At 45.2% G+C, this 19,073-nt stretch overlaps 1 protein-coding gene across 7 annotated transcripts in view; it reads right to left on the bottom strand.

Annotated features, from left to right (window-relative positions):
* The window catches only part of LOC137370144 (probable E3 ubiquitin-protein ligase HERC1), a 480,710-nt gene that overhangs the window by 272,221 nt on the left and 189,416 nt on the right, over nt 1–19,073 (bottom strand). For all 7 annotated transcript variants that reach the window (XM_068032400.1, XM_068032409.1, XM_068032373.1 and 4 more), the window contains 4 exons: nt 16,243–16,398; nt 15,494–15,591; nt 8,048–8,143; nt 4,615–4,782 (listed from right to left, as the gene is read on the bottom strand). In XM_068032400.1, the coding sequence (XP_067888501.1) occupies nt 4,615–4,782; nt 8,048–8,143; nt 15,494–15,591; nt 16,243–16,398 (518 nt within the window). The remainder of the gene's footprint in view (nt 1–4,614; nt 4,783–8,047; nt 8,144–15,493; nt 15,592–16,242; nt 16,399–19,073) is intronic.

Consider the following 19,073-nt stretch of genomic DNA (forward strand, 5'->3'; position numbering starts at 1 on the left):
GCCCCCTGATCTTGTGTGGAGGAAAATTCCTTCTTCAGAGGATTTGAACGCATGTGAAAGCAGCAGGGAGAAGAAAATCCCAAAAAGTGTGGGTGCGAGAACACAGCCCTGTTTCACACCACTCAGGATAGGAAAGGGCTCTGATGAGGAGCCACCATGTTGAATTGTGCCTTTCATATTGTCATGGAATGAGGTGATGATACTTAGTAGCTTTGGTGGACATCCGATCTTTTCTAGTAGTCTGAAGAGACCACGTCTGCTGACGAGGTCAAAGGCTTTGGTGAGATCAATGAAAGCAATGTAGAGGGGCATCTGTTGTTCACGGCATTTCTCCTGTATCTGACGAAGGGAGAACAGCATGTCAATAGTCGATCTCTCTGCACGAAAGCCACACTGTGCCTCAGGGTAGACGCGCTCGGCCAGCTTCTGGAGCCTGTTCAGAGCGACTCGAGCAAAGACTTTCCCCACTATGCTGAGCAGGGAGATTCCACGGTAGTTGTTGCAGTCACCGCGGTCACCTTTGTTTTTATAGAGGGTGATGATATTGGCATCGCGCATGTCCTGGGGTACTGCTCCCTCGTCCCAGCACAGGCATAGCAGTTCATGTAGTGCTGAGAGTATAGCAGGCTTGGCACTCTTGATTATTTCAGGGGTAATGCTGTCCTTCCCAGGGGCTTTTCCGCTGGCTAGGGAATCAATGGCATCACTGAGTTCCGATTTGGTTGGCTGTATGTCCAGCTCATCCATGACTGGTAGAGGCTGGGCTGCATTGAGGGCAGTCTCAGTGACAGCATTCTCCCTGGAGTACAGTTCTAGGTAGTGCTCAACCCAGCGGTCCATCTGTTTGCGTTGGTCAGTGATTATGTCCCCCGATTTAGATTTGAGGGGGGTGATCTTCTTGATGGTTGGCCCAAGAGCTCTCTTCATGCCATCATACATTCCTCTGATGTTTCCGGTGTCTGAGGCCAGCTGAATATGACTGCATAGGTGTTGCCAGTAGTCGTTTGCGCAACGCCTAGCTGTTCTTTGTGCAGTACTTCTGGCTGCTTTAAGTGCTGCGGATGTTAAATCGCTGGGGGCTTTCTTGTAGTTCAAAAGTGCAATGCGCTTAGCGGCTATGACAGGTTCCAGCTCTTCATTATGAGATTGAAACCAGTCTGCATTTCTCTTCGCACTTTTGCCGTAGGTGGTCAAAGCTGACTCATAGATGGCGTCTCTGATGTGGGCCCACTTGGTCTCAGCATCCCCTGTGGGAGTGTTTTGAAGGGCTGTTACAAGTGAATTTAGAAATTTTTGTAACAGCTGTGGGTGAGAAATTCTGCTCGTGTTGATGCGCGGGTGGCCCTTCTGCTTGGAATGATGCAACTTCTTTGGTCTGAGTCTAACCTTGCTGCACACCAGGGAGTGGTCGGTGTCGCAGTCCGCACTGTGGAAGCTGCGTGTGATTTGAACACTGTTTAAGGCGGCTCGCCTTGTGACAATGAGGTCTAGCTGGTGCCAACGACGTGATCTTGGGTGCCTCCATGAAACCTGGTGACAGGGTTTAGTGTGAAAGAACGAGTTGGTGATGCAGAGGTTATGATAGGTACACAACTCAAGCAGTCTCTGTCCGTTCTCATTCATCCTTCCAACGCCATAGCGCCCAAGGCAGGAGGGCCATGAGTCATGGTCGGCCCCAACCCTGGCATTAAAGTCCGCCAGCAGGAATAGGTGTTCGGTGTTGGGGATGCTGCTAATGATGTTATGGAGTTGTTCATAGAACTGGTCTTTAGCTTCAGGTGCGGAACAGAGTGTTGGAGCATAGATGCTGAGTAGGTGTACTGGACCAGAGGTGGTGAGCAGTCGGATGGACAATATGCGTTCCGAGCCATTTGAGGGAGGCTCTATCATGCTGAGCAAGGAGTTTCTGATGGCGAAGCCCACTCCATGCTGTCTTGGTTCTTCAGGATCCCTGCCCTGCCAGAAGAAGGTGTAGTCTTGCTCTGCTAGAGAGCCACTCGCGGGGAGGCGAGTCTCCTGAAGTGCTGCAATGTCCACATTGAGTCTACTGAGCTCGTTGTTAATGATGGCGGTCTTCCGAGAATCGTTGATTTGTGTAAGGTCTTCCGACAGGCCAGGACACATAGTTCTGACGTTCCAGCTTGCAAAGCGAAGGGCTGGTACCTTCTTTCCTTTTTTCATGTTGTTTGGTGCGGTGTATCAGTCCACCTTTCGGGCAATGACCCTGAGCTCCAAGCACCCATTGAAGCAGGCAGACTGTGGCGGGACAGAACCTTATTGACCGGGGGCTGCCCGGTTTGAGGCGGGCGGTAGCTGTCCAGTGAGGTGCAATGACCTCTCCCACCGACAAAGGCAACCCGTGGCGCCCAGTTTCTACGCCAATTTATCTGGACTTATAACCCGTAACTGCTGCCTTCCGTGTTGTTTCAGTCGCTGTGAGGCAACTATGGAGTGACCTCTCCATGGCGCATGCCTGGGCAAATTTATGGAGGTTGAGAGTTGCCCAGTCGTCAAAACCCCCCTCTCGGCCTTTCTGGTGGGGTCCAAAGGAGTGCAGGACACGACGTTTGGCACCAGTATGGCTGCAGGAACTGCCGGAAACATGCCAAAGGTGACATATGACCGCCTACGGGGTTCCGCTCCGGATTTTCTGTTAGGGTTTACTCCCTTAGCCTTGGTCTCTCCCGAGACGCCCACAAGGCAGTGGGGTTGTTGGGGCCCCTACACAGGTGTAGGATGGTGCCGGTGGGAGGAGGGGATGCAAGGGGGAGGGGTAGAGGGAGGGGGTGGGGGGGGGGGGTGCAGGGGAAGGGGGTGCGGGGTGAAGATGGTGCGAGGGGGGGGCGGGCTGGGACGGGGTTGTGAGGGGGTGAGCTGAGAGGGTGGAGCAGGGAAGGGGACGGGGGTGGGGGGGGTGGAAGGGGGGTAAAGGGGGGGGGAGGGGGGGTGGAATCTGGTGCAGGTAATAAGCCATTTCCTCAGTGCCCACCATCTACGTCCGGAAAGCTCATCCACGTCCTTCGGGAGGTGAAGCATCATTTGGCAGACTTAGAGGTGATTACATTTGCTAAGGGTTTTTTTTTTTTGCAGTGGTTTAAATAAAGGCATGCAGCATTGCCGACAGTGCGCTGCAGATGCTCTCCGAGCCATCTCCCGCGGGCGCTTTGAAGTTGCGGCCGGGGGGGCCGTTCGTGGATGTTTTGGGTGTTCGGGGCACCTTTTCACAGGACTTCTCTCGGGTCCCGCAGCTCCTTCTTCACCTCAATGGACTTACCGCATGCCGTGGCTGCAGACACTCGTTCTTATAGAGGGTGGTGATATTGACATTGCGCATGTCCTGTGGTACTGCGCCCTCGTCCCAGCACAGGCAAAGCAGTTCGTACAGTGCTGAAAGTATAGCAGGCTTGGCAGTCTTGATTATTTCAGGGGTAACGCCATCCTTCCCAGGGGCTTTTCCGCTGGCTAGAGAATCAATGGCATCACTGAGTTCCGATTTTGTTGGCTGTACGTCCACATACAATACAACAGTCCAGACAATTATCAGAAGGGATTGTCAACCAACCTATTGCTGTGGAGGAGTATCTTAATCATCTGACTCCAGACCCACTATGTGGTTGACTTTTAACTGCCCTCAAAAATGGCCTAGCCAGCCACTCAGTTGTCAAGGGCAACTGGAGATGGGCAACAAATGCGGGCTTTGCCAGCGACGCCCACATCTCATGAAAGAAAAATAGATTGGGAAAACAATGACCACAGATGATTAGAAGAAATTGTGTCTTTAAAATACCACTGGAAAAGACTGGCCAAAAAATTGGAGCTTGTTTGATGTAGACATGAAAGCAGAGATGCAGTATAAAGAAGGGGGCACCCAAGGGGTGCACCCAGCATCAAGGGATTCTGAAGAAGAGGAGATACGGGAGATGTCTAGAAACACCGGTAAAGGAGGAATGAAAGAAAATGAAGAAAACAGGTCAGGCCAGCTCCCAAGACTAAGGATCTGATCAACCAGAGATCTTGACTGCCACTCTCCAGGTTAAGGTTGAATTGCTGTCATTCTTTCCTTTTTTAACCAGTGTCAGCTTCATTATAAAGTTAATGTCAATTTGACAAAGTAAAGTACGTTTATCTCTCTATTAACTGGTGGTGCCTAAGGGTTTAACTTATGATAAGAAATGGACAGAAGTGGATCTTTCAGTTTACAAAAGATAGTGCTTGCCTAGATATTTTGCTTGTATAACAGAACATATCCCTGCATGTACTATATTGAGAACTGACTGAAGAGTACAAGCTACAGGTTAAATAAACATTCCAGAAAGTTTGTAGTTGATGCAATCATATATGCACAAATATGCTATTGCTATTGGGAACATATCTTCAAACGACCGAAAAATACTACTTTGATGAAAAAAACTGACATTGAGATATTTAAAACTGTGGGTAGAGCTTTACCTAAGGCTAGGAACTAAACCATTAGATTGGGTACAACTATTCTTTAAAAAAAATAGATGGAAGCCAATGACTGATTATAGGTCCAACTGAAAACTAGATTTTAGACTTCAGTTTAGAATTGCCTAATATCTATTATTTCTGGGCAGCTTTAAGTCGCACACTTGCCTTCCATTGAAAACATCCAGATGTTATGGCAGTTGTTGCTAAGCCATATCCTTTGCCTCCTGCACCATGAGATAAAACATTTCCAGATTCCATAATACAGCAAACCATTTTATCTGGATCAAATGAAAACTCTTTAATGGGTATGTTATCATCCTCTTTATCCTCTGTCTGAAACAAAAACAAAAATGTACACTCAGTTGTAAAGTTCACATTCAGAATTAAACTTAAAATATATCAAGTACGGTTAAATCTTTATAATTGGAAAATCCCTTTTTGAAATGTTTTGGATATCTTTTGCCTTCAATAACTACCTTAACTACCTTAATTATGACTGCAGATAAAACTAAAAAGTTGACTTACTAGGGTAGTACACTGATGTATGTGAAATAAAATTAAGAGTTAAATTTCAAACAAATTTGTCTAGCAGGGGAGGTTGTGGATCGGAGGGAAAGCCCACTCTATCACACTAGATGAACAGACATGTCATGGGTCAAAAGTCCAATGCTTTTCGAGTGCACTCCCAACAGAAGTGATTTTGAAATGCTTTGTTATTTTGGTTGCAGAAAGTTCTCTCATGAGAGAAAGTCAGGAACTATAAATACATATATATCTCTCCCCTATAACAAAGTTCCAAGGGGTTTCACAGGAGCGTTACAAAATAGAATTTGACATCAAACCACATAAGCAGATATTAGGGCAATGACTGAAAGCTTCGTCAAAAAGATAGGTTTTAAGGAGCATCTTAAAGGAGGAAAGAGAGGTAGAGAGGCAGAGAGGTTTAGGAAGGGAGTTTGAATTTAGGTGCAGCGATTAATAATAGGGTTTTTCCAAGAGGCCAGAATTAGAGGAGCGCAGATATTAGATGATTGTGGTGCTAGATTATAGAGCTAGGGAGCGGCAAGGCCATGGAGGGATTTGAAAACAAGGCTGAGAATTTTAAAATGGAGGCATTACTCAACTGGGAGCCAACATAAGTTAGCGAGGACAGGAGTGATGGGTGAACTGGATTTGGTGCGAGTTAGGACTCAGGCTGCAGAGTTTTGGATAACCAGAGTTTATGCAGAGTAGAATGTGGGAGACCAGCCAGGATTGCATTGGAACAGTCATAGTGTAGAGGTAACAAAAGATGAGATGAGCTGAGGCAGCGGCAAAGTCAGGTGATGTTTGCAAAGGTGGAAATAGGCGGTCTTAGTGATGGCTCATCTCAGGGTCAATTACGACACCAAGGTTGCAAACAGTCTTGTTCAGCCTCAGACATTTGCTAAGGGGAGGGATGTAGTCGGAGTTCGTACCAGAGAGTGAAGACAATGCCTTCGGTCTTCCCAATATTTAATTGGAGGAAATTTCTGCTCATCCAGTAGTGGATGTTGGACAAGCAATCAGACAATTTAAAAGACAGCGGAAGGGTTGAGAGAGGTGGAGGTGAGATAGAGCTGGGTGGTAATGAAGTGGGAGCGGGAAGGATGCCTTTGCAAGTCATTCTCTGGCATGTGATTAGATAGAGAAGAATGGAACCAGGCGAGTGCAGCCCCACTCAGCTGGACAACAATGGAGAGGCATTGGAGGAAGATGGCGCGGTGAACTGTGATAAAGGCTGCAGACAGGTCAAGAAGAATGAGGAGGCATAGTTTATCTTCGTCACAGCCACATAGGATGTCACTTGTGACTTTGATGAGAACCATTTCAGTACTGTGGCAGGAGTAGAAACTTGATTAGAAGGATTCAAACATGGAGTTCTGGGAAAGTTGGGCACAGATTTGGGAGGTGATGACACGTTCAAGGACTTTGAAGAGGAAAGAGATTGGAGATGGGATGGTAGTTTGCAAATACACTGATATTTTATCTGCTAATTTTTGGTTCTGCGCAATTTTACATCTTCGAATAAATTCAAATTAATAGTTTTCACTCAAGTTATATGGTCTGTCACCATATGAGCACACATAAAACCTGAATGAAGCCTCAGTTAGAGAACTATTTGCATACTGGAGTCCATATCAGAGAAAGGATATTGCGGCTTTGGAGAGGGTGCTACCTGATATAAGGAAATACTTCGGCTATTTTTTGTTAAAATAACAGCAATTCCAGGCAATAGAAGCGTTTAAAATTATGAAAGGCAAAAATGGTTAGATAAAAGCAGACTGTTTCTGGTGGTCATGGGATCTAGAACAAGGGCCAAAGATTCAAGATTAAATGCAGAGATTTGGAGCAGAGAGCAAGGCAATCATCATTGTCCTGTTACAAGGCAGTCAAATTCATTTCCAGGGTGAGTGAGGCAGAAACTACAGCAACTTTCAGGATTAGATTGGACAGCTGGATGAAAATGGGGATAAAGGGATATGGGAACAGGTTAGTTAAATATGATTTGGATTATTTGCTTGCCATAGAGGATGAATGTTTTACACAGGATATACAGCACAGGAACAGGCTATTTGGCCCAACTGGTCCACGCCCGCATTTATGCTCAACTTGAGCATCTTCCCACCTTTCCTCATCTAACTCTTATCTTCATAACCCTCTATTCCCTTCTTCCTCCGATGCTCATCTAGCCTCCCCTTAAATACATTTAAAAGTATGCATTTCAACCATTCCCTGTAGTAGCAAGTTCCACATTCTCACCAACTTTCCAGATAAAGAAGTTTCTTCTGAATCCCCTACTGGATTTCTTTTGGTGACTATCTTATACTGATGGCCTCTAGTTTTGTGCTTCCTCACAAGTGGAAACATTCTGGGCTGAATTTTATGTGCCCACTACTGCAATTCTAAACGTGAAGGCTCATTTAAATAGCCAAGGTTGGCCATCCTCCCCAATCACACCCCCTCCCCACCACTGATGCGCCTCATTTCCCCAGATGGGAATCTGAAGGCCCGGGAGGGCTGGCCGCCGGGCTATAGATTGCGGTGGACCATCAGGAGGCAACGTAAGTTTAGTTAATTATTTTAATTCATTTGCATATTTAAATTGTGGGCCTGTCGTCCAGCAGCAAGGAGGCCACCACGGTGTCTTGCCACCGCCGGAAGAATCGGGCCGGGCCCTCCCGGTGTTGAGGTCCGTGGCGGGCCTCATCCACAGCCATCTTCAGGCCAGGCCAGGCCACCCCCCCCCGCCCGCCATGGAACCTGACACCTGGGGGAGAACAAAATCCAGCCCTCTGTATCTGCTCTATCAAAATCTTTCATAATTTTAAAAACCTCAATTAGGTCATCCCTCAGCCTTCTCCTTCCTCTCCTGAAAGGTGGACTGGTTGACTGAATGGTCTGGCTCAGTGTTATAACTTCTTACTTGCTCCTGTGATGTGCTTTGGGGTGTTTTATTATAAGTTGTTGTGTTTTGTGCGTAATTTATAATATATATATATATATATTATAAAAAAACTGCCTGTTCTGACAGGATTCAGAACTAGCTTTTTCCTTCAGAGAATATTTCTACCTGTACCTCGTTTGCTTTATCCACTTCGTTTTCTTGTTTGCTTAAAGCAAGTGGCATTTCCCACATACAAGCAGAAAGTGAACTGAAGAGCTCCTCCAAGGTCTGAAAGAAGATACTTCATTAAGGCTGTAATCTTGAACATTTTTGTTAAAATCACAGTTATGCATGGTAAATTGTGAAAAATAATGGAAATCACAGCAAAAATCTTGAAGTCGCAATCATAGTCTGTACTCAAACTAGTTATTTTGCTACATTTTTATACAAGCATGTTCAAAATCATAAATCTCTAATATCAACCTAAAAACAACGATCACTATTTAATTACTTTCATCCACTTTTATTTTGTTTAAACAAGAACAATGACATGACTCAGGTCGAGGTGGATCTCCTCTATTTTTTTTCCCATCCATTCTTCTTTCCCTGACTACCCCTCACTTTTTCACTTCTTTCTCCCTTCACTCCATCCCTTTCACAACTTTCCAGTATTTTTATTGGTTTTCCACTTGTCTCTGCAACATGAGAGTCCCATTTCCTGCTGTGTTGCCACTACTTGTGGGGAGAAATGAGAAAGATCAAGAACAAAACTGAAGTGAAGAGGAAACCGGACTAGTGGCAGCTGAATAAGGAGTGGCATAAGTGGCAATAAACAGAGTAGGGAAACAGGTCACTAAAGTAGCTCAGAGATCACACGCCGGCACAGTGGCGCAGTGGTTAGCACCGCAGCCTCACAGCTCCAGGGACCCGGGTTCAATTCTGGGTACTGCCTGTGCAGAGTTTGCAAGTTCTCCCTGTGACCAAGTGGGTTTTCGCCGGGTGCTCCGGTTTCCTCCCACAAAGACTTGCAGGTGATAGGTAAATTGGCCGTTGTAAATAGCCCCTAGTGTAGGGAGGTGATAGGGAATATGGGATTACTGTCGGGTTAGTATAAATGGGTGGTTGTTGGTCGGCACAGACTCGGTGGGCCGAAGGGCCTGTTTCAGTGCTGTATCTCTAAATAAAATAAATAAAACAATACAATGTCAGGGGAGAAGAAAAATCAGAGTGTTAATCCTATGTCAAAGATACACTTAAATATTAATTTAAAAACAGTTTACCAGCTAAAATCCAATCAATAAAATTTGCTTTATCACTAAGTATTTGGTAAGGTAGCCTAGTTATAGTTCTGAACTAGCAATCAAGAGATCTCTAGTTCAAATCCCAGCATGGCAAGTTGTAAAACTGAATTCAATAAATTACCAGAACAAAATACTAAAGCTGGGGATAGGCTGTCTACTAATATCCATTATAAGCCCACCGGCTCCCACAGCTACCTCGACGACACTTCTTCACACCCTGCCTCCTGGAATGACTCCATTCCATTCTCCCAGTTTCTCTGTCTCCGACGCCTCTGCTCTGATGATGCTACCTTCCAATGACAGCACTTCTGATATGTCTTCCTTTTCCCTCAACCGAGGATTCCCCCCCACTGTGGTTGACAGAGCCCTCAACCGTTTTCAGCTCATTTCCTGCACCTCTACCCTCACCCCTTCCCCTCCCTCCCAGAACCATGACAGGGTTCTCCTTCTCCTCACTTTCCACCCCATCAGCCTCCATATCGAAAGGATCATCCTCCGCTATTTCTGCCACCTCCAGCGTGATGCCACGACCAAACGCATCTTCCCCTCCGTTCCCCTGTCAGCATTCCGAAGGGATAGTTCCCTCCATGACACCCAGGTCCACTCCTCCATTACCCCCACCACCTCGTCCCCTTCCCATGGCACCTTCCCCTGCAATCGCAGGAGGTGTAATACCTCCCCTCTCCTCACTATCCCAGGCCCCAAACACTCCTTTCAACTGAAGCAGCGATTTACTTGTACTTCTTTCAATGTAGTATACTGTATTCGCTGCTCACAATGCAGTCTCCTCTACATTGGGGAGACCAAACGCAGACTGGGTGACCGCTTTGCAGAACACCTCCGCTCAGTCCACAAGCAGGACCCCGAGCTACCGGTTTCTTGCCATTTCAACACTCACCCCTGCTCTCATGCTCATAGCTCTGTCTTGGGATTGCTGCAGTATTCCAGTGAACATCAACGCAAGCTCGAGGAACAGCATCTCATTTACCGATTCGGCACACTACAGCCTGCCGGACTGAACATTGAGTTCAATAATTTCAGAGCATGACGGGCCCCCCATTTTACTTTTAGTTAGTTTTATCTTTTTCCTTTTTTTATATATTTTTTGTGTTTATTTTATTTCATCTTAGTTTGTTCAGTTTGCTTACCCACTGTTTTTTTTTTTCACGTTTGTACTTGTGGCTGTTCAATTTTCAGTCCGTTAACACCCTATCTGTACTAATGCTTTGACTTTCAACACAACATTAACATATTGTTTGCTTTTGCTCCACGACCTTCTGGTCAGCTATTCTGTGACCTTGTCCTAGCTACACCTTCTCCTTTGTTATCTCTTGCCCCACCCCCGCTTTACTTGCTTATAACCTTTTACATTTCCAATATTTGCAGTTCTGAAGAAGGGTAACTGACCTGAAACGTTAACTCTGCTTCTCTCTCCACAGATGCTGCCAGACCTGAATATTTCCAGCATTTCTTGTTTTTATTTCAGATTTCCAGCATCCGCAGTACTTTGCTTTGAAAATACTAAAGTTGCCTGATAGTCCTAAAATTCCAATTGATTTACTAATGCTCTTCAGGGACAGTGCCACCCCTACTTGGCTTGGCCTGCATGCGACTTCAGTCTCTCACTACATGACTGATTCTTATTCCTGAGATTAATAAATGCTGCCTTGCCAGTGCCACCCGCATCCCAAGAACAAATGAAAAGCTAGTATTTGTATCTCTTTTAGTCCAATTGTACTGAATAGAACATTGAAATAATACTTTGCATTGCAATAATAAAGCACTAAATGAATACCGTATGTAAATAAAAGACCTGGAGTACATTTATTCTAATTGCAAACATGTTAAAAGTTCATGAACTACACAAGTAACATCCCTTAAAAAATTTTAAGCACCAGTTACATCACAGCACTTATCCTGCTGCTCCCCCTTTCAAACATATAAAGATATGCTCCTCTTGAATCGTGAATTATCCCTGCTCCTTTATTTGTTACTTTTTCTCCACCCTTTCTTATTCTTCCACTTTCACCAAACACTATTTAATTCTCCATTATATCAGCAGTTATTTGTTATCCAGAAGAAACATACTGAAGCTTTTCATTAAGGCATTTAGCAAATATTTCTTCATTCTGAAAGGCACATAGAGCAGCCAGTATCACCTAGTTCTACCTCATTCACATCTGCTATAAACCTACTAGAATTCTACTTAAGAAATACATAAGAAAAAGATGGTGGATTTTTTCGGCAAAACATAGAACTTGTCTTTAAGATACATTTAGTGATGAGTCTTATTGGCGTCCAAGCAGCAGTGCTTGTTGAAGGGGTAAGTGATGTTCCAAGTTGCACTCTTACAGATACACTCCATATTGTGTTAATCCATGACATGACAATAGACTTAAAAACTAGCAATTGTTCAGAATTTTCTTCCATCCAGATGAGAGCAGTAGAAGATACAGTCCACTAGACAATTTTAAATATTTACAAAATTACATCAGTCACATGCATCTATTGGGACCAAGAACTGTCTTTTTTTTTATTCATTCGTGGGATGTGGGCGTCACTGCCAGGCCAACATTTATTGCCCATCCCTAATTGCCCTCGAGAAGGTGGTGGTGAGCTGCCTTCTTGAACCGCTGCAGTCCGTTTGGGGTAGGTATACCCACAGTGCTGTAAGGAAGGGAGTTCCAGGATTTTGACGCAGCCACAGTGAAGGAACGGCGATATAGTTCCAAGTCAGGATGGTGTGTGACTTGGAGGGGAACTTGCAGGCGGTGGTGTTCCCATCTATTTGCTGCCCTTGTCCTTCTAGTTGGTAGAAGTCGCGGGTTTGGAAGGTGCTGTCTAAGGAGCCTTGGTGCATTGCTGCAGTGCATCTTGTAGATGGTACACACTGCTGCCACTGTGCGTCGGTGGTGGAGGGAGTGAATGTTTGTAGATGGGATGCCAATCAAGCGGGCTGCTTTGTCCTGGATGGTGTCGAGCTTCTTGCGTGTTGTTGGAGCTGCACCCATCCAGGCAAGTGGAGAGCATTCCATCACACTCCTGACAAAGACTTGCAGGTTGATAGGTAAATTGGCCATTATAAATTGTCCCTAGTATAGGTAGGTGGTAGGAAAATATAGGGACAGGTGGGGATGTGGTAGGAATATGGAATTAGTGTAGGATTAGTATAAATGGGTGGTTGATGATCGGCACAGACTCGGTGGGCCGAAGGGCCTGTTTCAATGCTGTATCTCTAAACTAAACTAAACTTGTGCCTTGTAGATGGTGGACAGGCTTTGGGAAGTCAGGAGGTGAGTTACTTGCCTCAGGATTCCTAGCCTCTGACCTGCTCTTGGAGCCACGGTATTTATATGGCGACTCCAGTTCAGTTTCTGGTCAATGGTAGCCCCTAGGATGTTGATAGTGGTGGATTCAGCAATGGTAATGCCATTGAATGTCAAGGGGAGATGGTTAGATTCTCTCGTTGGAAATGGTCATTCATTGCCTGGCACTTGTGTGGCGCGAATGTTACTTGCCACTTATCTGCCCAAGCCTGGATATTGTCCAGGTCTTGCTGCATTTCTACACCGACTGCTTCAGTATCTGAGGAGTCACGAATGGTGCTGAACATTGTGCAATTATCAGCAAACATCCCCACTTCTGACCTTATGATTGAAGGAAGGTCATCGATGAAGCAGCTGAAGAAGGTTGGGCCTAGGACACTACCCTGAGGAACTCCTGCAGTGATGTCCTGGAGCTCAGATGATTGACCTCCAATAACCACAACCATCTTCCTTTGCTCTAGGTATGACTCCAGCCAGCGGAGGGTTTTCCCCCCGATTCCCATTGACCTCAGTTTTGCTCGGGCTCCTTGATGCCATATTCAGTCAAATGCCGCCTTGATCTCAAGGGTGGTCACTCCCACCTCAACTCGAGTTCAGCTCTTTTGTCCATGTTTGAACCAAGGCTGTAATGAGGTCAGGAGCTGAGTGGCCCTGGCGGAACCCAAACTGATCATCACTGAGCAGGTTATTGCTAAGCAAGTGCCGCTTGATGGCACTGTTGATGACACCTTCCATCACTTTACTGATGATTGAGAGTAGGCTGATGGGGCGGTAATTGGCCGGGTTGGACTTGTCCTGCTTTTTGTGCACAGGACATACCTGGGAAATTTTCCACATTGCAGAATAGATGCCAGTGTTGTAGCTGTACTGGAACAGCTTGGCTAGGGGCGCGGCGAGTTCTGGAGCACAGGTCTTCAGTACTATTGCCGGAATATTGTCAGGACCCAGAGCTTTTGCAGTATCCAGTGCCTTCAGTCGTTTCTTGATATCACGCGGAGTGAATCGAATTGGCTGAAGTCTGGCATCTGTGATGCTGGGGACTTCAGGAGGAGGTCGAGATGGATCATCAACTCGGCACTTCTGGCTGAAGATTGTTGCAAATGCTTCAGCCTTATCTTTCACACTGATGTGCTGGGTTCCCCCATCATTGAGGATGGGTATATTTGTGGAGCCACCTCCTCCAGTTAGTTGTTTAATTGTCCATCACCATTCACAGCTGGATGTGGCAGGACTGCAGAGCTTAGAGTGATCCGTTAGTTATGGGATCGCTTAGCTCTGTCTATCGCATGTCGCTTACGCAGTTTGGCATGCAGATAGTCCTGTGTTGTAGCTTCACCAGGTTGACACCTCATTTTGAGGTATGCTCTGTGCTGCTCCTGGCATGCCCTCCTGCACTCTTCATTGAACCAGGGTTGGTCTCCTGGCTTGATGGTAATGATAGAGTGGGGTATATGCCAGGCCATGAGGTTACAGATTGTATTTGAGTACAATTCTGCTGCTGCTGATGGCCCACAGCGCCTCATTGATGCCCAGTTTTGCATTGCTAGATCTGTTCGAAATCTATCCCATTTAGCACGGTGATAGTGTCACAGAACATGATGGACGGTATCCTCAATGTGAAGGCGGGACTTCGTCTCCACAAGGACTGTGCGGTGATCACTCCTACCAATACAGTCATGGACAGAAACATCTGCAGCAGGCAGATTGGTGAGGACGAGGTCAAGTATGTTTTTCCCTCGCATTGGTGCCCCCACCACCTGCTGCAGACCCAGTCTAGCAGCTATGTCCTTTAGGACTCGGCCAGTTCGGTCAGTAGTGGTGCTACTGAGCCACTCTTGGTGATGGACATTGAAGACCCCACCCAGAGTACATTTTGTGCCCTTGCCACCCTCAGTGCTTCCTCCAAGTGGTGTTCAACATGGAGGAGTACTGAGTCATCAGCTGAGGGAGGGCGGTAGGTGGTAATCAGTAGGAGGTTACCTTGCCCATGTTTGACCTGATGCCATGAGACTTCATGGGGACTGGAGTCGATTTCGAGGACACCCAGGGAACTCCCTCCCTACTGTATACCACTGTGCCACCACCTCTGGTGGGTCTGTCCTGCCGGTGGGACAGGACATACCCAGAGATGGTGATGGCAGTGTCTGGGACAATGTCTGTAAGGTATGATTCCGTGAGTATGACTATGTCAGGCTGTTGCTTGACTAGTCTGTGGGACAGCTCTCCCAACTTTGGCACAAGCCCCCAGATGTTAGTAAGGAGGACTTTGCAGGGTCGACAGGGCTGGGTTTGACGTTGTCATTTCCGGTGCCTAGGTCGATGCCGGGTGGTCTGTCCGGTTTCGTTCCTTTTTATTGACTTCGTAGCATTTAGGTACAACTGAGTGGCTTGCTAGGCCATTTCAGAGGGCATGTAAGAGTTAACCAGATTCTGTGGGTCTGGAGTCACATGTAGACCAGACCAGGTAAGGACAGCAGATTTCCTTCCCTAAAGGACATTAGTGATGGGTTTTTACAACAATCGACAATGGTTTCACGGCCATCATTAGACTAGCTTTTTTAATTCCAGATTTATTAATTGAATTCAAATTCCACTTTCTGCTGTGGTGGGATTCGAACCCATGTCCCCCTGGGTCTCTGAGTTACTAGTCCAGTGATAATGCCACTACGCCACCGCCTACCCCTATCTGGACTTCCAGATCAGATTGTTTCCTACTGCATATAGTCCCAGTCAAATTAGCATCAAAGTAATAAAATTACACTTTTCATATGCAGAATAATGGAATAATCAACGGCTACAAAACCGTAAGGTGCCCAGAAAAAGGGCATCAAAATAATTAGTGAAACTGGAGTTTTCCTTGCCAATCTCTTCGCATACAGTATAAATTTGTTGCTTCCCTTTCATGGGTATTCTTGTGAATTATCTTGATGAGTACAAGATGAAAAGCTTCGACAAAATGTCTCTATTTTCAGCAATACTCAAGTTCTGTTCTGCCAAAGACTAAATCTTACCTCCTTAATTTGGTTCGGTTCAAAGCAGGCAGGCAACAGGGACTCCAAAATATGTAATGCTAGCAGTTTGGTACGTAAATTGTGTACAAGTGGAACACCTGGAGGAAAATGTTATTGCGCAATGTTTCATTACTGATTCATCAACTCATTAAGCAAATCAGCAATCAATTGAGAATGAAAGCTCTGTTTTAAGAAGCGAAAAAATTTAAATTATGTACTGATCTAACCAAGAAGTGAAATCAGTCATACAATTACAGTATATTCTCAAATATGAAATTACAACAAGCACTATCACAGGACAAGAAAAACGTTTTACGATAGGTCAGTAAAATGTTTTAAATAACAATTTCACAGCTTTTTGGGGAATTATTGTTTAATACTGTAATAATCATTAATCCCTCACATGCAATGCACTAATCTACAAAATTAACTAATGTAAACTTAGACAAGTTCATTGGTAAATGCATTCCAAAATCACACTGATCAAATCGGCTGCTTACTTTGCACAGATAACAGCACTCAGACAATTTATAAACTTTACTCATTGTAATGAGAAAAGCACTTTTCAGATTATCAATAAATAGCGTTAATAAAAGCTTTATGAAAAACTAATCGTTCCAATATGACTAAATGACACTGGAGTAAATTATGAATAATTTTCCTATAATAATGGTGTATTGTTACTCAAACTTTTCAATTTTGGCTGTATACGGTAATTATTAGGTTCGCTGTCTACTTAACCATCTCACCTGTTGCATGCATCCGTGTAGCTATCAATAAAAGTGGGTCAATCCATTTCACAGAAACAATATTGCTCTGTAAGTTTTTGAAGGAGATGACACGACGCAAAAAAACAAGAAAGTCTCCCAACTGGGTTTCTACAATTCGTCTGTTTTTGCCACAATCTGTTTAATAAATAAAAAAGACACATAAAATACAGAAGTCAGTATTAACAGATGAAAATAAATATAGAAAGACAATAGCACACACAGAACCTCTATTTAATAGAAACATTATTCACTTTGTTCAAAAGAACCTGAGGATGCAGTGAGTTAAAGTCCTTCATCTTCTGGGATCTGGATTCGAACCCAACCCAATAAAGGTGAAAGCCTACTTTTTGAAGGCAGTAAGGATCCAATGGGAAATAAGTCTTGATCCAGTTGCTAATGGGCATGGATAAAGCACAACACTGCCCTTAATTCAGAAGACCACAGGATGAATGGAGCAATAAATTTTTAAAAAAGCATTGATGCTGTTTGTGCTGTTGAGGAGCCGAGGCTGAGACATCTTTATGAGGCGGATATAACGAGTTTTGTTTAACAGGGGTGATTCTGTGAGCTGAGAACACCATGTGCAAGAACAGCATTTCAGGAAGTCGCAAGCACTCAGCCCATTTTTCGCCATCCATGAAAAATTGGATTGCTGGATCACAGAATCACTCGTTACATGTAAATGCGCTATACCATGTTCCATTCTTCCTCACCTTCTTTAGCACAACATTCACAAAAAAAGATCTAAATACATCAAGTTTGGTAATCTCCACATTTTCCATGTAGGTTAAATTGATTGTACATATTCTAGGAGATACTAATGGAATGAAGGGCCACTGTCCTTTACAAATGCATGCATTTTCCACTGCAGTCTACAATTGGGCGGCACAATGGCGCAGTGGTTAGCACTGCAGCCTCACAGCTCCAGGGACCCGGGTTCAATTCTGGGTACTGCCTGTGCGGAGTTTGCAAGTTCTCCCTGTGACCGCGTGGGTTTTCGCCGGGTGCTCCGGTTTCCTCCCACAAAGACTTGCAGGTGATAGGTAAATTGGTCATTGTAAATTGCCCCTAGTGTAGGTTGGTAGGGAATATGGGATTACTGTAGGGTTAGTATAAATGGGTGGTTGTTGGTTGGCACAGACTCGGTGGGCCGAAGGGCCTGTTTCAGTGCTGTATCTCTAAATAAATAAAATAAATTTAATTCCATACCATATAATGCACACATTCTTTTTCAGCCTATTCAAATTTCATAAATGCTTATAATTTTGTAAATTATATACAGATCACCATTTTCCTCAATAAATCTGGTCATAGCTTTGTGTCATGCTTGCATTACTGACAGGCTTGCACCTGAACATCCCAAGGGCTTGAGAGTAGACAGAGATTTAATAAGTTTCCCTTGTGTTAATTACTATCAACAAAATATGCTAGGTTTTTTTTAGTTTGCCTTTTGTTATTTATGATAACTCTAGATACACGCATACTGTAAGAAACTCTAACTTATCATGTTAAGATTGCATGCTCTGGGTGTGGCTATCATCTCATTTTTATACATTGACATGTCCTGTAGAAATTATTCTTTTGAGAAATTAGCACGACGTAGTCAGATGACATTCTTCCATTCATTTATACACAAGGTCTTGTTATGAACCATGCACCTAGTTCTTTGATGAGAGACTGGGGTTTCTTTTGTTACAATCAACAGTTGCCGAACAATTGAGCATCAATATCGTCAATAATAAAGTACCTCTATGTATGGTACATCAGAATGAGAAGCAAGGTATCAATCAGAAGAAAGATTCCCATGTGGAAATTGCCAAATGAGAAAGACCATATTCTAGAAGGAGGTAATCTAATGTTTTTCCTTATTTTTTCAACCATCACATACTAAAATAAAATTGGTTTCTCAATGCAAGGTACAGTATTCGCGCAGTAGTTAAGTATGTTTGTGCACAAATTTCACCAAGTGAGCTTGATGACACCGGTCTGAATAAAACATCTTGCCTTTTATCTGGGGTTCTTACCGAGATTTTAGGGGAGGCGGAATCAAAGGCGGGGGGAAACAGCGTATCAATACGGGTGGCGGGAGGGGCGGCGGGCCTGTCGCCCAATGATTTTCCCAGGGGAGGGATAGGCCTACGATGGCCTTCCTGTCCAGAGGCCAATTGAGGCCCTTAAGCGGTCTATTAAGGTCCAATTAAGGGGTCTTCTTCCTGCCACTGGGGTCTAACCAATGGCGGCTGGGGGGGGTGGCGGGGCCTCAAGCAGGCAGGGAGGATGCCTTGTAAAATGAGGCGCCCTTCCTGAGGGCTTGCAGGGGGGCAACTTGTGGTCCACGGAGGGCCCCTACTGGGAGCAACTTTACCACCCCCCCGCCCCCCTCCACCTAGACTGAAGAAGCACCCTCCCACCAGCACTCGCCACCTCCCATCGGGGTCTTCCAGACTGGCTCCGGCAACCCCGCCTCATCTACCTCTGTTTCAGGGTTCCAGCACTGGGCCTGGGTCTGAGGCCTCTGCAGTACCGGCAGTGGCCACCGCTCCCTGTGATTGGCCGGCAGACTTTCATTGCCTGATGGAACTTAATTTATATGTCCAGAGTGTCAACAGCTGAACAATGCTCTGGTGCTTTCACTGGTACAGCTTTAAGCATCAACTTGGCTCAGTTAGTAGACTCACTTCTAATTAGACTTTAAAGGGACGGGGATCCCGCCTCCTGATTCTTTAATTTAAAAAGAACAGAGGATCGCTCTGGGGGGTGGGGGGCACAAAAAGGCAGAGGTGGGGTTTCCCCGCCTTTTCAGCCCACGC

Source organism: Heterodontus francisci, chromosome 1, assembly GCF_036365525.1.
Source record: "Heterodontus francisci isolate sHetFra1 chromosome 1, sHetFra1.hap1, whole genome shotgun sequence".
NCBI classification, from domain to species: domain Eukaryota; kingdom Metazoa; phylum Chordata; class Chondrichthyes; order Heterodontiformes; family Heterodontidae; genus Heterodontus; species Heterodontus francisci.